The sequence below is a fragment of the Macaca mulatta genome, chromosome 1 (genome assembly GCF_049350105.2).
Source record: "Macaca mulatta isolate MMU2019108-1 chromosome 1, T2T-MMU8v2.0, whole genome shotgun sequence".
Lineage (NCBI taxonomy): Eukaryota > Metazoa > Chordata > Mammalia > Primates > Cercopithecidae > Macaca > Macaca mulatta.
In genome coordinates, this window is record NC_133406.1 from 23,440,476 (window position 1) to 23,465,247 (window position 24,772).

The 24,772-nt window shown below is 40.5% G+C and overlaps 1 protein-coding gene across 2 annotated transcripts in view; it reads right to left on the reverse strand.

Moving 5' to 3' along the window:
• Window positions 1–24,772, reverse strand: part of TMCO1 (transmembrane and coiled-coil domains 1) — a 169,010-nt gene that overhangs the window by 33,903 nt on the left and 110,335 nt on the right. Inside the window, exons 1-2 of one of the 2 annotated variants that reach the window (XM_015125464.3) lie at window positions 6,175–6,361; window positions 5,682–5,759 (exon numbers count right to left, since the gene is read on the reverse strand). In XM_015125464.3, the coding sequence (XP_014980950.1) occupies window positions 5,682–5,759; window positions 6,175–6,244 (148 nt within the window). In that variant the 5' untranslated portion in view covers window positions 6,245–6,361. Of the gene's footprint in view, window positions 1–5,681; window positions 5,760–6,174; window positions 6,398–24,772 lie in introns of those variants that run through there. The other variant, XM_077999039.1, reaches the window with a different exon arrangement.

Below are 24,772 nucleotides of genomic sequence, written 5' to 3' on the forward strand. Positions count from 1 at the left end.
TAAACATTAGTCTGGTCTTCTAGCAGACCAGATTGAGACTAGATAAACTGTTTTTAGGGATACATTAATCTAATGTTTTTCAAACTTCATGAGGTTGTGATGAAACCTTGGTGTGTTGATATTTATTCATCAGAATCTTACCTGACAGCAAGAAGTAGAAATGTCAGAGTTGACAAAAATAAAAGATGTCTACTATGAAACGCATTTCTGTCCATGACCTGGTATTCCTGCATTCTGAATTCCAGAGTTCTGCCAAACAGTTTATAGATTGTTCTAAAAGATTTATCCTATTTTACCGTAAACAACATAACTCATACTTCACAGCAATTTATACTTAGTAAATGCTCTCAAATAAACAAATGTGTTACAAGAATCAAGTTATATATACTGTACTGTAATCTTTCTCATTTATTGAAGTATCCTTTCATTAGTATATATTATAATAGTAACACAATAAAAGGAGACCCACTGATATTCAGAGTACATCTATAAGCCCAGTGACCATCTGAGTCAACCAACTCACTACCAAGAAAGCATTTTCTTTTGCTAAAGGCAGCTCAGTAGGACTGCTTTTTGGATATCAGTATTCTTTTAAAAATGCCAAGGACCAGATCAGCACAAGCAAAGTAACCTATATCAAATTCTGATTCAAACCTCTTTATATTTTTTGATGTTCTTCAAAAACCCTATGAACTTCCCTTGCTTAAATTCATACTAAGTATCAGAAGGAATTCTGTATTTGCAATTAAGACATTTGTTCAAAGTGGAAATGTACCGTATGTTTTTCCTTTTTAATATTCCTCATGCTAAATATAATAGCTGTGCATTTGATTATACATTCCAGAGACAGAATTTGTGGCCGCTCATTTTATATTGTACTTGCTATGGTAAACTCAACACATAGCAAGCAATCAAATATTTCAATTGATCATATAAAAAAAAAATACATGCTTACTGAGTTTTGGTAGATTATCCGGAGTAGAGGACCTAAGACCACAAGAAATGCCATGAGTCATTCCAATCATCAACCTACCTCATACTTACCTTCAAAGGAAGTATATGAAGAAATTATAGTAAAATTGCAACTATAGACGTGTAAACTGGCAAATGTATTACTTTGTTTTGTTTTTGTTCAAGATTGGATCTCACTCTGTCACCTAGGCTGGAATGCAGTGGCCCAATTTCCCATCTCTGCTCACTGCAAACTCCACCTCCTGAGCTCAAGCAATCCTCCCACCTCAGCCTCCCAAGTAGTTGGGACCACAGACACACGCCACCGTGTCAGGCTAATTTTTTGTATGTTTTGTAGAGATGGGGTTTTGCCATGTTGCCCAGGCTGGTCTTGAACTCCTGAGCTCAAGCAATCTACCTGCCTCAGCCTCCCAAAGTGTTGGGATTACAGGTGTAAGCCACTGCGCCTGGCCTCAATGGTATTACTTTTGCAGTGTACAGTGAAGGAGACTTCATTTATTTCTATAATGTAAATAATTAAAGACAAGGCAATATTGTAGATACCAGTGAAGCTCAAAATCTATAGGGCAAATCCATATTATATAAATATTTACGGTATGAGTATATTCAAACAAATTTGAAGCTAAATTTGTTTTGTATTTCATAAAACTACTCAATGATATAAATGACATGAAGAAATGTATACAGGGATGCCACTGCGTGCTGCTAACTAGCATAGGATCGATCATAGCAGAACAATTTTTCACAAAGAATACATGTGATGTTATGCTATACAGATAATTTATTCAATATACATTTATCAAGTATCTAATATGTGCCAGGCACTGCATTAGATACTGTGGATACAATGGCCTTTGTCCTCATAGAAATTACAGTTTTGTTGAGGAGAGACACATTACCATGATGACCATAATCATATATAGGTAAAACTGCAATTGTTACAAACACTCTAAGGAGAGGTATGTGGATAAATCATAAACTATGATAGGAAGATTTGGCCCCGTCTGGGAGACTGGATAAGATCTGAAGAATGTGTAGGATTTTACTAAACAAAATGAGAAGGGAAAATTATTCCAGATAGGAGGAACAACAGATACAAAGTGCCTGTAGTAGGAAACCATAAGACTAGCCCAGAGGACAGAAAAAAGGCATGAATGAATAGAGAATAGGGAGCAAGAGAGAACATGATACAAGACGTAGCCAGGAGAAGGAAGGGTGGTGCCATACCGTGCTGGACCTTACAGGCCACATGTTCATCCTAAAGCAATTGTGAAGAAATTGAAAGGTTTTAAGAAGGACAAGTAACATAATCAGATTTGTGTTTTAAAACATTACCCTAGATGCATTATAGGGGACAAATTTGAGTGGGTGCAGGTGGACCAGAGAGGAGGTTACTGCAGCAGATTAAATGAAATATAATAGAAGTTTAGACTAGGTGGTGGTAGGAGAAATGGAGAGATGTGAAATGATCTGAAAACTAATCAGGAAAACAGGAATAGGGCTTGGTAACGGACTGCATATATGGGGCAAAAGAAGAAAGCATTCAAATCAATAAATGTTTATTAAACATTCACTATGTGCCAGTCAGTGTTCTAGGTAAACAGGATACATAGGTAACAACAACAAAGAACCCTGCCCTAGTGGAGTTTTCATTCTAGCAGGTAGAAATACACAACAAACAATAATATGATAAATAAGTAAATCATACAGTATATTAGAAAGTAATAAAAGCAACAGAAAAAAATAGAGCAGGGTAAGGAATATTAGGAGTAGGGGAGATTGGCAGGTTGCAGGGTTTTTTTGTTTTTTTGTTTTTTTTTTTAAAAGGAGTCTTGCTCTGTCCCCCAAGCTGGAGTGCAGTGGCATGATGTTGGCTCACTGCAAGCTCTGCCTCCCGGGATCATGCCATTCTCCTGCCTCAGCCTCCTGAGTAGCTGGGACTACAGGCGCCCGCCACCGCGCCCGGCTCATTTTTTGTATTTTTAGTAGAGACAGGGTTTCACCGTGGTCTTGATCTCCTGACCTTGTGATCCGCCCGCCTCGGCCTCCCAAAGTGCTGGGATTACAGGCGTGAGCCACTGCGCCCGGCCTGCAGTTTCAAATAGAGTGGTCAACTTAAGCATCAGGGGTGATGTTGGAAAAAAGATTTGAATAAGGTAATAGGATTAGCCCAGCACATACTGTAGGGAAGAACATTTCTAGGCAGAAGGAACAACCACTAGAAAGGTCTCAGCACAGTATGGCCAGTATGTGTAAAGAACAGCAAGTTGGACAGTGTGGGTAAAGTAGGGTAAGTGAGAAGAAAGAGTATCAGAGTGGTAAAAAGGAAGCTCTGTAGGCCATTATAAGGATGCTGGCTTTTCTGCTGAGTGAAAGGGACATGACCTAATAGGCTTTTAAAAAGATTATTCTGGCTGTCATCTTGAGAACAGACTTCAGGAAGACAGGAACGCTTGTTGGAGACTGTTGCAATAATCCACCCAAAAGATCACAGTGCTTAGACCACAGTGGTTAACACTGGAGCTAATGAAAAATGGTCAAATTCTGGGTATCGGAAGCTCTCTGAACCTTTACTGGTTTAGGGTATTTCCCCAAAAAGGAGACCCCACAGTATCTGCAGACAAACTAGATGTGGGTTTTAAGAAGAGTAAAAGATAACTGCCCAAGAATTATGGCCTGAGCAAGTGGAAGGACAGAAATGCCTTAGACCAAGATAAAGAAGGTTACAAATGACACAGGCTTAGACATGAGGAACAAGTATTCAATTTGGGACGTGTTGGGATTGAGATGTCCACCAAACATTCTAGCTGAGATAACAAATTCATGCATGGATATGTGAATCTTGCATTAAGGAGAGAGGGTTACATATATTTGGGAGTCACTGGCCAATACAGCTGAAAGATAAGTTCACCAAGGAAGTGAATGTAGAGAAAAAACCTAAATTTCATGTCACCCCCAACAACAGGAGGTCAAGAAATGAAACCAACAAGTAAACTGCAGAAGAATGATCAGTAAGGGCTGGGCACTGTGGTTCATGCCTGTAAATCCCAGCACTTTGGGAGGCCTAACCAGAAGGATCGCTTGAGCCCAGGAGTTTGAGATCAGCCCTGACAACAGAGCAAGACCTCATCTCTCCAAAATATTAGCCAGTCATGGTGGCGTGCGTCTGTAGTCCCAGCTACTCAGGAGTCTGAGGCAGGAGGATCACTTAAGCCTGGGAGGTCCAGGGTGCAATGAGCTGTGGGGGGTGACAGAGTGAGACCCTGTCTCAAAAAAAAAAATTAAATTAAAAAGTAAAAAATAAAAAAAGGATGACCAGTAAGACGGAGAGCAGCAAAACTGAGAGTATGGTATCCTGGAAGCCAAATTAATAAAGCATATCAAGGTTTCTGGTTTACACTACTGGAAGCATGGAGGTACCCATCACCAAAATAGGGAAATCCTGGAAGAGTATCTTGTTTGTGAAGGTAAAGATAAGGAGTTTGGCTCAGATATGCTGAGGTACATAATCAACATTGAGTAAATGAAGGAACAGTAAGCTGTAATTTTAAAAGCCTGAGTCTGGTCTCTATTCTTTGTTTGCTCTGTGACGTAAGTTGTCATTATCATCCTGAGGCTCAGTTTTCTTTCCTATGACATGGAAGTAATATTTATACGAGTGACCACAAATGGTTGCTGTGTGGATCAAATGTGGTAATTTAAGAAAAAAACTTCAAATCCCTATGAAGATATAAGAAAAAGTCACAGAATACAGAAAATTGTAGGAATTCTAAGAAACAAAAGTTATATTTAATCCTTATAAGGGAGAAAAGAACAGAGAAAACTAAATCAGGCCCATAAGGAACCATTCACCTTGTACCTTTAGCTGAATCCTGTGGAATTCCTGCTTTATTTCAAAGGTAACAAACCCTTCTTGTTTTTAATCTTTTCCTCAAACACCTCTTCAACTTCCTAACCCAACTGAAACTTGGCTTATCTCTGAAGACACCACTTACCTTGACACCAGTCATAATGACCTATTATCCTCCAAACATGCCTTAAATGTTAAGATTTCCGTATTTTTGCTCATATGTTATTTCCTTTACCTGGAATTTCCTTTCCCCATTTCATTCTCTATCCAAATTCCAACTATCCACAAGGAACTGCAAGGCCATCAGCATTATGAAGGCTACCATGGTTCCGCACAACTGAATGAAACCTCTTCTTTTTTTTCTAAAGACAAGTCTCACTCTATTGCCCAGGAGGCAGTGTAGTGACACCATCGTGGCCCACTGTGGCCTCAACCTCCTGGGCTCAAGGGATCTTCATGCTTCAGTCTCCCAAATAGCTGGGACTATAGGCGTGTACCACCATACCCAGCTAATTTTTTTTTTGTAGAGATGAGGTCTCCCTATGTTACCCTGGCTGGTGTCAAACCCCTAGGTTCAGTCCTGCCTCAGCCTTCCAAAGTGCTGGGATTAACAGGAGTAAGCCACTGCGCCAGGCTGAACCTCTTTTTAGAACCACCACAGCACAAAACATGTATCTGCCACGTCCCCCACTTCTCTCTAGTTGGTATTACACATTTTGCATAAAAGTCTTCTATTTCTAAATAGGCTTCAAGTCAGGTTCATCTTTCTACCAGCTGGTGTTCTTAAAATATTTACTGTGAACATGGACTTAATGAGCTTGACGTGTTGAAATTATTTCTAATGTGTTGTCATACTCACATTTTTTACTCTGTTTTTCCACTTCTGCCTTCAGTCTCTTGTACTTGTCTGTTCTGTAAACCAGGACCCAGGTTATGCCTAAAACATTAAAAGCAACATGTTAATAGAGAAATGACTGGAACGATCACAGCAAACTATTAGAGGTTACTGTTGGAGAAGGAGGGATTCCAACTTTTTGCTTTGTATTTACCCATAGTTAACTTTTTTCAAAGGCTAATACAACTGACTCTTCAGCCAAAACAACAGTAACATGATGTGAAGGTGTCTCCACAATTACACAAGTGAAATCTACCTGAGACCAAAGAAAACTCGGCAATCGACTCCATCACTCCCCTCCCGCTCCTGTTCACGAGTTGCCCAGAGATCCCCTGGAGTAGAGTAGATGAGCGTCTCTAGCAAGTAAGGCTCGCGATCTTTCCCCTGGAGGCACAAGGGACCCCGGGGCCCTTCCTCCCGGGGACTGATCAAACGTCTGAGAAATAGCCGCTCTCACCTTCTGCGAGCAAAGCCGTGCACACAGAGATAAAAACGATGAGGAGAGTGTCTGCGAACATAGTGCTCATCTCGCACCTTCGTCCCTGCACTCCCACCCGCCAGGGAGAAAGCGCTCCAGAGCCAGTAAAAGTGAAGCGAAAACGGCTTCCGTAGAGTCCACCACCACCGAGTAACAGACCAACTCTGACAGCCCGAAGACAGCACTTCCGCTTCCGGGGCACAGCACCGGAAAGGCTCGTGTCTGAGAACGGTGTGGCCACGAGAATCTAGAGGAAACGAACCCGCAAGTCACTGGAGCTGAAGGCTGGTACTCAGGCCGAATCTCGCGAGAATTAGAACTATTTCAGACCCAGAGCAGGATAGCGGCGGCGGCGAACTTTGCCCGGTAGTTTTTACTGATTGGGGTGCTGGCGCGCGCCTTTTTCTCGGCTAGAATCCAGTAATTGGGATAGTCTTGGCTTCCACCTCAGCCGCACTTCTGTGATCGTAATATTAGTTTAGCTTGGGTTTGCCGTGAAGTAAGAAGTCTGACTTCCGCAAACGTACTGAACGCCTGGGTGTAGGTGCCAGGGCAAGGACGTGCAGCTGGGGCCGCGAAATGAGTTAGTTGTGGGCCGCTGGCCTCAAGGAGCGAATGTCAGCGCGAGGAGAAGCAGCTTGTGCATACGCTTTGATAAGGGTTTTAATAGAGGTATTACCACAGTGCTACGTGACACGGTTGAGAGGTTGGTCAGAAGAAACTAACGAAAAGAATTGAAGTAGTGCCTTAGGGGAGTAGGAGTGCTTTTGGAGAAAGCAAAGGACTTTCTAGGCAAAGTGGAAGTCAAAGCACGGATGCCTGAAAATTCATAGTGTGATAGTGCAGTGAGTAAGTAATGTGTCTAGAGAAGGGGTCATAAATCCAGATGCCTAGATTAGCGAGAGAATATAAATTACGTTATGCAAGCTGAGCCTAAAAAAATGGTGGAAGGTACTATGATGGATAAGGGAGCATTAAGTTCATCTGAAAGGAGAATTTGATACCCAAATCCAACGCATTTCTCTAGGAGAATGAGCACCCAGTTTCTGAGATGACTTCGTTTCTCAGGAAAATCCAGAAATCCTGGGTTTTATGTGAAACTTCAATTTATACATGCTGGTAACTAATTAAATTTTTAAAATGCCTCAGCAGCGTGGTTTCAGCCATTGTAGACGGTTTCAGCTTTTTCAGACTGGGGTGTGTGTGTGAGAGAGAGAGAGTGAGTGAGAAAACCTGGAAGCTGGCGCCGGGCGCGGTGGCTTACGCCTGTAATCCCAGCACTTTGGGAGGCCGAGGCGGGAGGATCACAAGGTCAGGAGATCGAGACCATCCTGGCTAACACGGTGAAACCCCGTCTCTACTAAAAATACAAAAAAATTAGACGGGCGTGGTGGCGGGCACCTGTAGTCCCAGCTACTCGGGAGGCTGAGGCAGTAGAGTGGCGTGAACCCAGAGGCGGAGCTTGCAGTGAGTTGAAATGGCACCACTGCACTCCAGCCTGAGCGACAGTTCGAGACTCCATCTCAAAAAAAAAAAAAAAAAAAAACCTGGAAGCTGGCTGAGCTGTATCCTCTTGTACTTCCTATCATTGGTGGGTTTTGTTTTTTGTTTTTTGTTTTTTTGAGATGGAGTTTCACTCTTGTTGCCCAGGCTGGAGTGCAGTAGCACAGTCTCGGCTCACTGCAACCTCTGCCTCCAGGTTCAAGCGATTCTCCTGCCTCAGCCTCCCGAGTAGCTGGCACTACAGGCACCCACCTCCACACTCCGCTAATTTTTGTATTTTCAGTAGAGAGGGGGTTTCGCCATGTTGGCCCAGTTGGTCTTGAACTCCTGACCTCAGATCCACCCACCTCGGCCTCCCAAAGTGCTGGGAATACAGACGTGAGCCACCGTGCCCAGCCCTCATTGGTTCTTTTAAACCCTACTGTACTTAACTATGTAATTCTCCTAAACACTACTTTTGACCTTTTTTTAGCTTTATGTGCATTTCTTGTCTCCTAGGCTTAGCAGCAGAGACCCTATCTTCTTTTTAAGAAATATTATTGAGCTTCTATTGTATGTCAAGAACAGTGGTAAGCACTGTAGGGTCAAAAGGATGGTTAAGAGAATATTCCTGACTTCCAAGGGCCCAGGGAGATTATACAATATAATAAGATTATAGGTATTATAGAGATTCTTATAACGTTGAGGAGAACAAGATGTGTTCTTCCTGGGGAGTTGGAAAGGTTTCAAAAAGATCATATTTGAGCTAGACGTTGATTTGAGCAGTTCAGACAAGGATAGATTTTTATTCACCTTTGTATCACCCAAGGTAAGTACTGAGATAACAGTAAGAGCATGATCTTGGAAATCGACCTGATTTTAAATTCTGGCTCTGCCAGTTACTTGACAGCAATCCTAGAACCTGTTGTTTAGCATCTTTGAGCCTTAAAGATGGTGGTAGCATCAGCTGCATAAAATTGTTACGAAGATTGAATGAGGAAGAGTATATTATAAAGCATTTCAAGCAGTGCTTGGCACACACAATTCATCACATTCGACATGCTATTCATTGTAAGATGCATCATTATTTTACTACTAAAAAGGAAAAAATAATTAAACCATGACACACCGTTGATTGTAAGATGAATCCCATTCAGAGATGTTAAAATATGAACAAATAAGAAAATATGAAATATATTAATAAGCAGTTAAGTTATTCCTGTGTAAATGTTTGCAGCCATGGACTGCTAGGATACACTTCTAGGGTCATGATGTCATGACACTATGCCCCTTGTTTAAGAACAGTGCTAGAGACAAGTTCAGATAACATCTTTTCTAGATTCAACTAGTTTTCTTTGTCATATTCCCAAATTCTCTAAGCTCTCAGTTGTACTATCTAATTTTTAGATTTCAAAGTTTTCCCCATGAGGACCGCTCTCCCAAAGCTCATGACCTCCTCCGGTCTCTAGTACAATAGCAAGACTTTTGTCCTGGGACTTAATTTTACTATTCTCTTGAACCCACATGTTTTTTCTAGTTTATACTTGATGTTGTGGTACATCTTCAAGTAACTTTCTGTGAAAGGTGAATGGGAGCTAAGCCTGTTCTTATGTTATTAGTAGAATTAGTAATAATAATATTGTTGTTGCTTTGGGGTTTTGTGTTGTAGAGACAGGGTCTCTGTTGCCCAGGCTGGGTCTCAAACTCTGGGGCTCAAAGCATTCCTCCTGCTTCAGCCTCCCAACGTGTTGGGATTACAGGAATGAGCCACCATGCCCAGCCAATACTGTGCTTCATTTATTTTTATTTATTTATTTAGTTAGTTAGTTATTCTATTTTTGAGATGGGATCTCACTCTGTCGCCCAGGCTGGAGTGCAGTGGCACAATTTTAGTTCACTGCAATTTCCACCTCCTGAGTTCAAGCAATTCTCCTGCCTTAGCCTCCTGAGTAGCTGGGTTTACAGGCATGCACCGCCACACCCAGCTAATTTTTGTATTTTTAGTAGAGGCAGGGTTTCAACTTTTTGGCCAGGCTGGTCTTGATCTCCTGACCTCAGGTGATTCATCCACCTCGGTCTCCCAAAGTGCTTGGATTACAGGCATGAGCCACCATGCCCGGCCCAATACTGTTCTTTAAATACACAGTACTAAGCTAGGTATTGTAAAAGACTGTAAGAGAATTATAAATCCCTGCTTACACTCAGGTTTGAAACAATATGAACTTTACCTTTCAATTTTAGTCCCACTACATGTAAGCTACCTTATTTTTAGGAAGTTATTTAATTTATCTGAGCCTCATTGTTTTAAATCTGTAAAGTATAAGTACAAATATCTACCTTCAAGAACTACTGTGAGGTTTTTATAGGGTTGAGAACAAAGTTCTGGAGTCAGACTACCTGTCTTCAAATCCTGGCTTCTCCATTTAACTAGATGTGCAGTTTCAGGCAAATTACTTCACTATACCATGCCTTGGTTTTTCTGGAGTGTAAAATGTCATAATAGTATGTAAATTTAAAGGATTTTATTTTTTTTAAAGTATGTAAGGAAAGTGTTTAGAAGGTCCATGGTCTGTCTGTTCTTGTTACATGGCCAGTAACACATTACTGTTATGTTCTTTTTACTGGCTATATTCAACCACTGAGCACATAATACTTGAACTAATTTTCTTTTTTTATTCATTTTCCCTGGGCTCATTTCTTCAGTAGCTTCAGTTACCATTTATCTGCTGATAATGCATAAAATCTTATCTGAGCCCAAGTTCTTTCCAGTTTCAGGCCTAATAGTTAGCCGCCCACTGAAAATTTCCATTTAGATATACCAAAATCAATCTGTTGTGTTCTTTTCCCCAAACTGCAATATTCCCTTATTCTCTTAATGAGTAGCACCACCATCTAACTGGTTTTCAAGCCAAAAATAAGGGAACTATCCTCAGTAACTCCCTCTTTATCTCACATGTTTACTTTGCAAGTTTCATAGATTTCCCCCTTTTCATATCTTTTTTTCACATCTTTCAGTCCCCTCTAGTACACCTCAATTCAGTTCGTCATTATCTCCACTTGTATTACAGCTTTCTAACTGGTCTCCACTTGTATACCCAATTCTGTCCCCTTCAGGCCATTCTTCTCATTTAGGCAGTAGTGATCTTTGTGAAATACAAAGATGACTGAGTGTGGAAGATTGGGAAGAAGAAGGAGTTAGGGGCAGCTCCCAAACTTTTTTCTTGGATACCTGAACAAATTCATATCAGAAAACAGGAAAGGAATCAGGTTTTTATGAGAAGATTTCTTTCCCACTGGGCTAGTAGGACTAGATGAAGACCTTCAGAAACCCTGGGCACTGAGAAGATCATGAGGTCTCTTCCCAAATATAATTAAAATACTAAGGTGAAATATATTTTTAATTATTATTTTTGAAATCTTATTTTTTCTAAATGTTTTCCCTCTGAGTCCATGTGTGTATGCCCTAAATACATGTTTCATCTGCTGGTTGGATAATCCTGTACTGTTGTGTTTTTTTTTTAGAGACAGGGTCTTGCTGTGTCATCCAGTCTGGAATGCAGTGACTCGATCATAGCTCACTATGACCTTGAACTCCCAGGCTAAAGCAGTCCTCAAGCAATCCTTCCACCTCAGCCTCCTGAGTAGCTAGGAGTAGCTGATTAGTGTGTGCAACCACGCCCAGCTAATTTGTGTATGTGTGTGCATGTGTGTGCATGTGTGTGCACGTGCATAGAGCTATGGGTCTATGTTGCTTAGGCTAGTCTTGAACTCCTGTCAAGCAGTCTTCCTGCCTTGACCTCTCAAAGCAGTGGGATTATAGGTGTGAGCCACTGTTCCTGGCTGAGCACTGTTTCTTTAGGACAGAGACTGTGTTCATTGTTGCATCTTCAGCTTTTGGAACATGGTCAAGGACAGAGAAGTTGCACAATTTGTATTTATTGAATGAACGAATGATACCTTTGGGAGAGAAGATAGTGGGTTGGAGAAATATCTTGAAAGAATTGGAAATTTTAGGTAGACCTTGAAGAAAAGGTGAAATTCAATTAGGACACAAGCAGTGATTAAAAGCATTGAGTTGGGAACAAAGTGGTAGGATGTGAGAGTTAGTGTGTAGTAAAAACAACTAAAATATAGAAAGAGATTATATATTTGATAGAAATAGGATTGACTAAAGTGAATCCAGGTTGTATCTGTAAGAGGTCCATGGTTGAACTTTATTTTTTTTGTTTTTGAGACAGGGTCTCACTCTGTTATCTAGGCTGGAGTACAGTGGCATGATCTCAGGTCACTACAGCCTCCGCCTCCCAGTTTCAATTGATTCTCCTGCCTCAGCCTCCCATGCAGGGATTACAGGCCTGCACCACCACACCTGGCTAATTTTCGTATTTTTAGTAGAGACGGGGTTTCACCATGTTGGCCAGGCTGGTCTTGAACTCCTGACCTCAAGTGATCCACCCACCTCGGCCTTCCAGAGTGCTGGGATTACAGGCCTGAGCCACTGTGCCCAGCCAACTTTATTTATTTTTGAGAAGGGGTCTTGTTCTGTCGCCTAGGCTGGAGTGCAGTGGTGCAATCATGGCTCGCTGCAGCCTTGGCCTCCCACCTCAGTCTCCTGAGTAGCTGGGACTACAGGTGTGCACCACCACACCCGGCTAATTTTTGTATTTTTTGTAGAGATGGTGTTTAGCCATCTTACCCAAGCTGGTCTCAAACTCCTGGCCTCAAGTTATCCACCCATCTAGGCCTCCTACAGTGCTGGGATTACAGGGATGAGACACCATGCCCAGACTAATGGTTGAACTTCAGGAGAGCCATACATCTTCTCCTGATAATGCATGCAAAACTTCATGTGTGCATTTTTTTCTGAGTTGAAGTTTTGTAGTATTCATCCAATTCTCAAAGGTGTTTATAAACCAATAAAGGTTAAGAATCATTTATGTTGTGCATTTGAAAGACTAATAGAAAGGCTTAAGATTAATGCTGTAGCAAATTAGTCTTCAAAAATTTTCTACTACAGCACTCATTAGGAACAGAAGACAGGGAATGAGACCCTAAGATTTAGAGATGAAGTCTGAAACTTAGGACTTTATATTTATCCTAACATCCTATGTAAATGTTACTATTATGGGACTGGTATTAATGCTTCCTTATAAAAAGATATTCCACCTCATCAGTGATCAGGGAACCATATTTGGGACCAGTCTGTTCAATGGGCAAAAATTAAAGAGGCCATCATATTGGAAAGGAAGAGGTAAAATGATTTGTTTACAGACAATATGATGTTTTATGTACAAAACCCTAGAGATTCCACCCAAAAAACCCTGTTAGAACTAAAAAACAAAGTTGCAGGATGTAAAATCACACAAAATTTAGTTGCATTTCAATGTAAAATTTAAAAAGGAAATTTTAAAATTCCATTTACAATAACATCAAAACTAAAATACTTATGAATAAATTTAACCAAAGAGGCAAAAAACTTGTATACTGAAAACTATAAATATTGCTGGAAGAAATTAAAGATACACAAATAAGTAGAATGATGCACTGTGTTCATAGATTGAAACACTTAATCTTAAAATGTTAATACTACTCAAAGTGATCTACAGATTCATTATGTAATCCCTGTCAAACTCCCACTGACGTTTTTCAGAAATAGAAAAATTCATCCTAAAATTTATATGAAAACTCAAAGTACCCCAAATAGCCAAAACAATTTTGCAAGAGAACAGAGCTGAAGGTCTCACACTTCTTGATTTCAAAATTTAACTATAAAGCTACAGTAATCAAAACACTGTAGTTGGGCGGGTGTGGTGGCTTACACCTGTAATCCCAGCACTTTGGGAGGCTGAGGTGGGCAGATCACGAGGTCAGGAGATAGAGACCATCCTGACTAATGTAGTGAAACCCCGTCTCTACTGAAAATACAAAAAAAAAAATAGCCGGGCGTGGTGGCGGGCACCTGTAGTCCCAGCTATTCGGGAGGCTGAGGCAGGAGAATGGTGTGAACCTGGGAGGCAGAGCTTGCAGTGAGCTGAGATGACACCACTGCACTCCAGCCTGGGCAACAGAGCGAGACTCCATCTCAAAAAAAAAAAAAAAACCACTGTAGTCCTGGCATAAAGACAGACATATAAAATAAAGAACCCAGAAATAAATCCTCACATATATGATCAATTGATTTTTGACAAGGCTGTCAAGACCAGTCAATCAATGGAGAAAGGATATCCAGTTTTCCCCATTTCTACATGTGGAAATCCAGTTTTCCCAACACCATTTATTGAAAAGATAATCTAAATGATAAATCTAAATATCTAAAAAATAAATAATCTAAAAGATATATGATCTAAAAATATCCAGTTTTTTTGGCCACGTGCAGTGGCTCACACCTGTAATCCTAACACTTTGGGAGGCTGAGATGGGTAGATCACTTGAGGTCAGGAGTTCAAGACCAGCCTGGCCAACATGGTGAAACCCTATCTCTACTATAAATGCAAAAATTAGCTGGGTATGGTAGCGGGCACCAGTAATCCCAGCTACTCAAGAGGCAGAGGCTCGAGAATCGCTTGAATCCAGGAGGTGGAGGTTGCAGTGAGCCAAGATCATGCCACTGCACTCCAATCTGGGTGACAGAGCAAGACTCTGATTCAAAAAAAAAAAAAAAAAGATATCCAGTTTCCCAACACCATTTATCTTTTCAATAAATGGTGAATTTTGCACGTGGATAATCCAGTTTTCCCAAGATTTATCTTTAAGATAGCCACAGGCAAAATTAACTCAAAATGGATCAAAGACTTAAATGGAAGTGCTAAAACTCTTAGAAGAAATCGGGAAAACCTTCATGACATTGGATTTGGCAATGATTTATTGAATATAACAGCAAAAGCAAAGGCAACAAAAATAAATTGGACTTTATCAAAGTTAAAAATTTTTATTCATCACAGGATACAACAGAGCAAAAAGGCAACTCATGGAATGGGAGAAATATTTACAAAGCATTTATCTGGTAAGGGATTAAAATCCATTATAAAAACATTTTAAAATCCTTCAACTTACTAAAAAAAAAAATTCAAAAATGGGCAAAGGATTTAATCAAAGGTTTCTCCAAAGAAGATAAACAAATGGCCAATAAGCCCATGAAAAGATGGTCAACTTAACTAATTAGGGAGTTGCAAATCAAACCACTTCACACTCATTAGGATGGCAATTATTAAAAAAACAAAACAGGGCCGGCTCAGGGGCTCACACTTGTAATCCCAGCACTTTGGGAGACCGAGGTGGGTGGATCACGAGGTCAGGAGTTCAAGACCAGCCTGACCAATGTGGTGAAACCCTGTCTCTACTAAAAATACAGAAATTATCTGGGTGTGGTGGCATGTGCCTATAATCCTAGCTTCTCAGGAGGCTGAGGCAGGAGAATGGCTTGAACCCCGGAGGCTGAGGTTGCAGTTAGCCGAGATCATACCACCGCACTCCAGCCTGGGCAACAGACTGAGACTCTGTCTCAGAAAAACAACAACAACAAAAACAAGTATTAGTGAAGAAGTGAAGAAAGTCAACCCCTTGTGCATTGCTGGGGTAAATGTAAAAATGATACAGTCAGGATGGAAAATCAGTATGATTGTTCCTCAAAAAATTAAACATAAGGTCAGGCACAGTGGTTCACGCTTATAATCCCAGCATGTAGGGAGGTTGAGGCAGGTGGAGCGCGTGAGCCCAGAAGTTTTTGATCACCCTGGGCAACATGGCAAAACCCTGTCTCTACCAAAAATACAAAAATTAGCCAGGTGTAATAATATATGCCTGTAGTCCCAGCTACTCAGGAGGCTGAGGTGGGAGGATCACCTGTGCCCAGGAGGTTGAGGCTGCAGTGAGCCATGAGGATGTCACTGCACTAAATAAAGAATTACTATAGGATCCAGCAATTCCACTTCCAGGTATCTACCCTAAAGAACTGAAAGCAGGGACTTCAACAGATATTTGTATATCTATGTTCATGGCAGCATTATTCACAGTAGCCAAAAGGTATCCCAAGTGTCCACCAATGGATGAATGGATAAAAGAATATTCTTGAAACCATATTCTTGAAACCTTAAAAACCTGAGCTAGTTTTTCAAGTTAACTTTGGAATGCCCTTGGCTGAGAGAAGGGTTCCATTCTGGTGGCTGTGGGGTGGGGGGCAGGGGGTGGTTGTGCTTATAATTTTATTTTTGGTTTACACAGGTATCTAAAGTAGTCATATACATTGGGACAAAAAATGGGGTATCATTCTGCCTTGAGAAATTCTGACATGTGTTATAACATGGATGAACTTTGAAGATACGCTAAGTGAGATAAGCTAGCCACAAAAGAACAAATAGTGTATGATTTCTGTAATATCAGGTGTAAACTAAAAGTATCCAAGACAGATCTCAATCCATTTAGGAAGTTTATTTTGCCCGGGTTAAGGATGTGCCTGTGATACAGCCTCAAGTGGTCCCAAGGTGGTGGGGGTACAACTTGCTTTTATACATTTTAGAGAGTCATGAGACATCAATCAATACATGTAAGATGTACATTGGTTTGGTCTGGAAAGGCAGGACAACTTGAAACTGGGGCTTCCAGGTCATAGGTAGATTTTAAAATTTTCTGATCAGCAATTGGTTGAAAGAGTTATCAATAGAAAGGAGTGTCTCAGTTACAGTAAGAGGTTGTGGAGACAAAGGTTTTATCATGCAGATTAAGTCTCCAAGTGGCAGGCTTCAGAGAGAATAGACTGTAAATGTTTCGTATCAGACTTTAAGAGTCTGTTCTATCAGTAACTCCAAAAGAGAGCAGGGTATAATTAGGCATATCCAGCTCCCCACTCCCATAATCACCTGAGCTAGTTTTTCAAGTTAACTTTGGAATGCCCTTGGCTGAGAGAAGGGTTCCATTCTGATGGCTGTGGGGGGCGGGGGGCAGGGGGCGGTGGTGCTTATAATTTTATTTTTGGTTTACACAGGTATCCAGAGTAGTCATATACATTGGGACAAAAAAATAGAATGGTGGTTTCTTAGGCTGGAGGAGGGGAGAATGGAGAGTTATTTTTAGATACAGATGGATTTTTTTTTTTTTTTTTTGAGATGGCATCTCAGTGTCGCCTAGGCTGGAGTGCAGTGGTGCAATCTCGGCTCACTGCAACCTCTACTTACTGGGTTCTCCCACCTCAGCTTCCCAAGTAGCTGGGATTACAGGCATGAGCCACCACACCCAGCTAGTTTTTATATTTTTAGTAGAGACAGGGTTTCACCATGTTGACCAGGCTGGTCATGAACTGCTGACCTCCTGTGATCTGCCCGCCTCGGCCTCCCAAAGTGTTGGGATTACAGGCGTGAGCCACTGCGCCCGGCCTAGATACAGAATTTCAGTTGAGGAAGATAAGTTCTGGAAATGGATGGTGGTAATGATTGTATAGCAGTGTGCATGTACAGAATGTCTCTGAACTATATACTTAAAAATGTTTAAAATGGTAAACCTGATATATATATATATATGTGTGTGTGTATATATATGTTAAAGAAATGTTTAAAGTTGGCCCATATCTGGAGGATACAGATTATCACAATATCTTAATCATTGCTGGTAGGAGTGTAAATTGGTACAGCCCTTTTGGAACAATTTGGCATTATCCTGTAAAGATAAACATTTGCATGCCCTTTGACCTGCCATTTTGTTCCTAGGCATATACATAAAAGAAACTTTTTTTTTCTTTTTTTGAGACAGAGTTTGCTCTGTTGTCTAGGCTTGAATAAAGTGGTGTAATCACAGCTCATTGCCTCCTTGATCTTCGGGCCTCCAGCTATCCTCCCACTTTACCCTGCTAGTAGCTGGGACTACAGGTGCATGCCACCATGCCCAGCGAATTTTTTTTGGGGGGGGGGTAGAGGCAGGGTTTCACTATTGTATTAGTTCGTTTTTATGCTGCTGATAAAGACATACCCAAAACTAGAAACGAAAACAGGTTTAATTGGACTTGCAGTTCCACATGGCTGGGGAGACCTCAGAAACTCAGCAGGAGGCAAAAAGCACTTCTTTTTTTTGTTTTTTTGAGACAGAGTCTCGCTTTGTCACCAGGCTGGAGTGCAGTGGCGTGATCTCGGCTCACTGCAACCTCGGCCTCCTGGGTTCAAGCAATTCTTCTGCCTCAGCTTTCCGAGGAGCTGGGACTACAGGCACACGCCACCATGCCCAGCTAATTTTTGTATTTTTAGTAGAGACAAGGTTTCACCATGATGGCCAGGCTAGTCTCGATCTCCTGACCTTGTGGTCTGCTCACCTCAGCCTCCCAAAGTGCTGATTACAGGTGTGAGCCATCGCACCCGGCCAAGAGCACTTCTTACATGGCAGCGGCAAGAGAAAAATGAGGAAGAAGTAAAAGTGGAAACTCCTGATAAAACTATCAGATCTCGTGAGACTTATTCACTATCACGAGAATAGCACAGAAAAGACTTGCCCCCATGATTCAATTACCTCCCCTTGGGTCCCTCCCACAACACGGAGGAAATCTGGGAGATACAATTCAAGTTGAGATTTGGGTGGGGACACAGCCAAACCATATTAACTATCTTGCCCAAGCTGGTCTTGAACTCCTGGGCTGAAGTGATCCTCCTGCCTTAGCCTCCCAAAGTGCTGGGATTACAGGAATGAGCCACTGTGCCCAGTTCAAAAAAACTTTTTAACAAGTATCAGGTCGCGCATACAAGAGTGTTCATGTGAGCACTCTTTATAATACCAAAACCTGAAAACAACCCAAATGCCCACTAACAGGCAAGGGAATAGACAAATTAATTAGAAGCTCCTGGAGGACGGGGACCACCTCTACAAAAAATAAAAAATCTGTACCCATCTCACACAGTGTCCCAGGGCCCTGCGGGGCAGTGGAGGTGTACCTATAAATAAATAAGGCTATATTTATATCCACTCCAAGTGAATGTACCATAATTATATGCCATAATGTGGATTAATCCTTTCAATATAGTATTAAGTGAAAAGCATATGTCCTTAAAGATTACATATAAAGTCAATAACATCTAAACACCCCTGCCCCACAAAAAAATCCACTGTTTTTGAATATATTCACATTAAAAGGGAAAACCAGAGAATGATGATTTCAGTAGTGTTACCTTGGAATAAGGAAGAAGCTGGGTGATACAACTGAAGATCAAAGAGGTGAACATGAATGGAAATTCATTTCCTAGTTTTCATGTTGGTGGTAATGTCATGGGTATTTGTTGTATTACTTTAAATGAATAATGAATGAATGAATGAATGAATGAATGAATGAATGAATGAGGGTCTTGAATGCAACAACAATGAGAATGTGTCATGAACCAAGAATAATGATGTATCTAATTCTATGCATCTGAGCTCAAAATTTTTTTCGTTTTTACTTTCTGTATCTGATATAAATAAGGGGAAAGATGGTGGGGGAGGAGTGATGTTTTAAATTACTCATCATCAAATAAAATGGATACTCTGGAAAAATGTGTCACATTTCTCCTGTGGTTTCTAGTACCCTCTGACCAACTGCCACTTTTGCCTGGGCATTTAAGCATCCCAATTTTAGGAGATTGGTGATAGTGGAAAGTCAGTGAAACATCTTAAGCTTGTATAAGAATTTTGCAAAACAAGCAGTGTTTCTTTTTTTTTTTTTTTTTTTTTTTCTTGAGATGGAGTCTCGCTGTGTCTCCCAGGCTGGAGTGCAGTGGCGTGATCTCGGCTCACTGCAAGCTCCGCCTCCCGGGTTCACGCCATTCTCCCGCCTCAGCCTCCCAAGTAGCTGAGACTACAGGCGCCCGCCACCACGCCCGGCTAGTTTTTTGTATTTTTAGTAGAGACGGGGTTTCACCATGTTAGCCAGGATAGTACAAGCAGTGTTTCTTTAAAAAAAAAAAAAATTAGTTTGGAAGCCTTATATCAGATAGATTCATTTGGGAGAGAAATCACATTCAGGGAAACCAACTATTAGGCTGTCACCATAACACAATTTTTAATGAGGAATCTCTTGACCAAGTAAGTAGTATCAGCAGAAATTAAGAAGAAAGAGCAAATCCAAGAGCATTGGTGGTTCATAGAATTAAAGATATCGTGGTTCTTAGAATTAAACAAGATGTGCCAGTTATAAACAAACAAAATAATTAAAAGATGAAGTGAATAAGAGAATACATCAACAAGTCTAAGGTTTCTATCAGGGGCATTTCAAGATCTTGTATGACCTTATACAAGTCTCTTTAGAAAAAGAATACATAATTAGGAGTCAAAATTAGGTACAAAAGTAAATATTTATTTAGAAGGGGCTAATGCAAATGAGCAGCCCACTCATTTGTTTAATTTTAACAAATGTCTGAAGTTTAATGTTATTAACTTCATGGTAAATTTGTCTCTGGATTTTAACCTGATACTGTGACAAGCCTACCATAGAGTGGTTGGGAAGACCTCCTTCACTGGGAAAGGAAAATGTAAAAACTTCAGTTTGACTAAACTTTCATGATCTTAGAGTCAGAAAGAGGTCTTAGAAAATGCATAAATACCTAAATAAATCCACATTCCTTTTCTCATGCATGAGTTGAGGCAGTCTTAATAGAAGCCTAAAATCTGAGGTGACCTTGCACATTACAAATACACACTGTCGTGCTTACTGGATATTCCCATGATACATTGTTGGCCAATAATCCACTTTTGCTCACTGTTTAAACTCTTACCTTTCACCTTAGTGATTTACTCTGCTGCCAAAAAGACACTGATTTTATTCACACAGAAACACAAATACCATAAGCAACACTGTTGAATGTTCAGAGCTTCAGGTCCCTGACTCTAGGCCTTTTCAGGAGCTCCATCTCAAATTGACCTACACATCTATCACAGGGCCTGTTCTATAATGGATACTCAAAAATATTTGCGAAAGAGATGAAATGCATGCTCTGTATATGAAAGCACAGGAGACCAGGCACAGTGGCTCCTGCCTGCAATCCCAGCAGTTTCGGAGGCTGAGGCAGGTGGATTACTTGAGGCCAGGAGTTTGAAACCAGCCTGGGCAACGATGAAACCTCGTCTCTACTAAAAATACAAAAATTAGCAGGGCATGGGGGTGGGTGACTGTAATCCCAGCTACTTGGGAAGCTGAGGAACAAGAATCGCTTGAACCCGGGAGGCGGAGGTTGCAGCGAACCAAGATCAAGCAACTGCACTCCAGCCTGAGCAACAGAGTGAGACTGTCTTGTAAGAAGGAAGGGAGGGAGGGAGGGAGGAAGGGAGGGAGGGAGGGAGGGAGGGAGGAAGGCAGGAAGGAAGGAAGGAAGGAAGGAAGGGAGGGAGGGAGGGAGGAAGGAAGGAAGGAAGGAAGGAAGGAAGGGGGGGCAGGGAGGGAGGGAGGAAAGGAAGGAAGGGGAATTTTTCACTTTCTCTTAGTGTGGTACAGATAACGTATGCTTTCCCAGTTAGAGGGAAATGACTCTAAAAGGCTAGCCAAACTTCTTTCATTCACTTCAATATGATTCTCTCATTTTTCTGTGGTCTGTTCTCAGTGTTCTCTCTTGAACCCCATGGGAATCATTTTTTTCATGTGTTCTGAACATGGAGAAAGGTCAATTGACTAATTCAGATAAAACCTCCTGAAGTGACAATACCATAACGATCTTACCTCAATGTGAGGCCTGATCTTCAACTTTGAAAGTTTAGAAAATTCATTATATGGGTTCATATGATAGTGATCAGCCTCCAAATTTAATTGAAAGAAAGTGACTTTATCAATGGCATTAAGACTAATGCTTACCACATAGTAGGTGCTCAGTAACTGTTGGTTAAATTAATGACTAAAAGAAGAGACAATTACATGAAAGTTGGTTGGAGATAACAGATACTTTAGTATATACATAGAGGACTTTTGAAAAGCTGGAAAAATAGGTCAAACTTTGAATTGCAGATAAACACAAATCCAAACTTTATTCAGAAGACAGTAGGAATGGGGCCTTTGAAGATTTTAGAGCCAAAAGAAGTGACATGATCAAAGTGGCGCCTTAGGAAAATTAATTTGGCAGTACAATTCAGGATGGATGGCAGGTTAGCAGACTATTATTGAAGTATAGGCATATAGAAAACAAGAGCCAGAACTGGGGTGTTATTGGAAAAAAAAAAAAGACAAATACAAGAAACTAGAAAACTAATTCACGGGACTAATTTGACATGGTTTGGAGGATAGGAAAAGAAGAGAAACGATGAAAATTATTCATATTTCTAGAGTAGCAGATGGAAGAATGGATCTGTAACAACAACAAAAAAACATATAAGCTCAGCTTGGTCTTGTATGCTCTTTGTCAATGTTTTTATTTATCCCCTTCGTTAAATCCCTGTCCAATTCCCTTTTCAGAATCTTTCCTACCTCTCTCACATCATTTACCACATTGGAGGTCATCTCATTTTTATTCAATAACCACACTTCTTTCTTCTCAGACATGTAATTTATGGTAAATTCTCTCTCTTGCCCTTGGGTTTTCATTTTGGACAGTTTCTAGTGTTTTCACTAATAGAGTGTTACTTTTATCCAGTGTATTTTTCAGCTAAGAAATTGTAGTTTTCATTTCTAGGAGTTCAATTTGGGTCTTTTTAATATCTTTCCTGTCTCTACTTAACCATATTTGGTCTTTCCTCTAGCTTTTTCACAATATGAAATGCAGTTATAATACTGTTTTATACTGTTTTTAACTACATTCCTTTATCCAAAAATCTCAACTAACTCCAAGTCGGATATGTATCAGAAAAAAACCATATAAAGGCACATTATAATCAGATTGCTGACCACTACTAATGAAGAGAAAATTGAACAACAGTTAGAAGAAGTAAAGATTAGCCGATCATGGTGGCTCATACTGTAATCCCAGCACTTTGGGAGGCTGAGGCAGGAGAATGGCTTGAGCCCAGGAGTTCAAAACCAGCCTGGCAACATAGTGAGACCCTGTCTCTACAAAAAACTTAAAATTTTATTTTATTTTATTTTATTTTATTTTATTTTATTTTATTTGAGACGGAGTCTCGCTCTGTCGCCCAGGCTGGAGTGCAGTGGCCGGATCTCAGCTCACTGCAAGCCCCGCCTCCCGGGTTCACGCCATTCTCCTGCCTCAGCCTCCCGAGTGGCTGGGACTACAGGCGCCCGCCACCTCGCCCGGCTAATTTTTTTGTATTTTTTAGTAGAGACGGGGTTTCACCGTGTTAGCCAGCATGGTCTCAATCTCCTGACCTCGTGATCCGCCCATCTCGGCCTCCCAAAGTGCTGGGATTACAGGCTTGAGCCACTGCGCCCGGCCAAAAAATTTAAAATTTTAATAATTAGCCAGGTGTGGTAGTCTTGGCTATTCAGGAGGCTGTGGCAGGAGGATCACTTGAGCCCAAGATTTTGAGGCTGCAGTGAGCTATGATCACACCACTGCACTCCAGCCTAGGTGACAGCAAGATACAGACTCTTAAAAAATTAAAATTATAAATAAATAAATACATGTATATGCATTTGATTCAGAGCTTCAAAATATATGAAGGAAAAACTTATAGATCTGAAGGAAAAATAGATAAATCCACATTTATACCTAGATAACAAGTAGACAGAAAATCCACAAGGACATAAAAGACTTGAAAAATGTTATTAGCAAAATGGATTTTAGATCTAAATGTAAAAAAATGAAATCATATAAGCCCTAGGAAAAAAACAGGATGAATTCCTTTAGAACTAGGAGAAGGGAAAATCTTTTCTTAATTATTATTCAAAATCAGAAGAAATCATAATAAAGGCTGACAATTTTTAAAACATAAGGATTAAAGTAAAAAACATTTGCATGGGTATAGAAAGCACCATAAGCATGGCAAAATACAAATGAAAAACAGAAGATAATTGCAGCTTGTACCACAGACAAAAGGCTGATTTGCCTTAAAAACTGAGATGATTAGGCCGGGCGCGGTGGCTCAAGCCTGTAATCCCAGCACTTTGGGAGGCCGAGACGGGCGGATCACGAGGTCGGGAGATCGAGACCATCCTGGCTAACACGGTGAAACCCCGTCTCTACTAAAAAAATACAAAAAACTAGCTGGGCGAGGTGGCGGGTGCCTGTAGTCCCAGCTACTCGGGAGGCTGAGGCAGGAGAATGGCGTGAACCCGGGAGGCGGAGCTTGCAGTGAGCTGAGATCCCGCCACTGCACTCCAGCCTGGGCGACAGAGCGAGACTCCGTCTCAAAAAAAAAAAAAAAAAAAAAAAACTGAGATGATTACACTAAAAGTATGATAGGACAATGGATAAAATTCACAAATAGTTCACAAAAAAAGATAGCAAATGTTTCTTAAATATATGAAAAGATAATTGAGCTCACTCGTAGTAAGAGAAAGTCCATTGAAAGCAACACTAAGACATTCCTTAGCTATCATTTTATCTCAACTATCAAACTGTCAGAAATCCAAAAATGTGACAGCACATTCTGTTAGCATGGCTGTGAATTATCAGCCACTCTCATACATTACCAATGGCAATGCAAAATTATACAACCCCATGCAAGAGAATTAGCATTATCTAATTAAATTATATATGCCAATGAACTTTCAGGAAACTACCTTGAGGAGACATTTCCATATATAAAAATATATTTCAAAGATGTTTCATTGTAACATAATTTGTGATAGCAATGGATTAGAAACAACCTAAATGCCCATCAGTATGGGATTATTGAATAAGCTCTAGTATTCACTAGTTAACTCAGAGCTTGAATTTAGCATCACTAAACCTGACATAATGTGCCTTCTGGTAAGATGTATTATGAAATACATAGCATTACCTATAAAGAATTCTTGTCAAGCTCATTTTCATCTGAATTTAATCAAGATTTTAGGCTTAACTCCTAGTTTTCAAGAAATATAGAGGATACAGGGATTAGATAGTGACACCAGGAAGAAGTAATTAGACAAATCCAGAATGTGGTGCTTTCCACAAGAAAATAGGTCTACTCACTTCAAAAAAAAAAACCAATGTTACGAAGAAAAAAAAGTGAGGATATGTTCTAGATTTTATAAGCCTGAAAAGACAAAAAAGTGCTATGAGAGAAA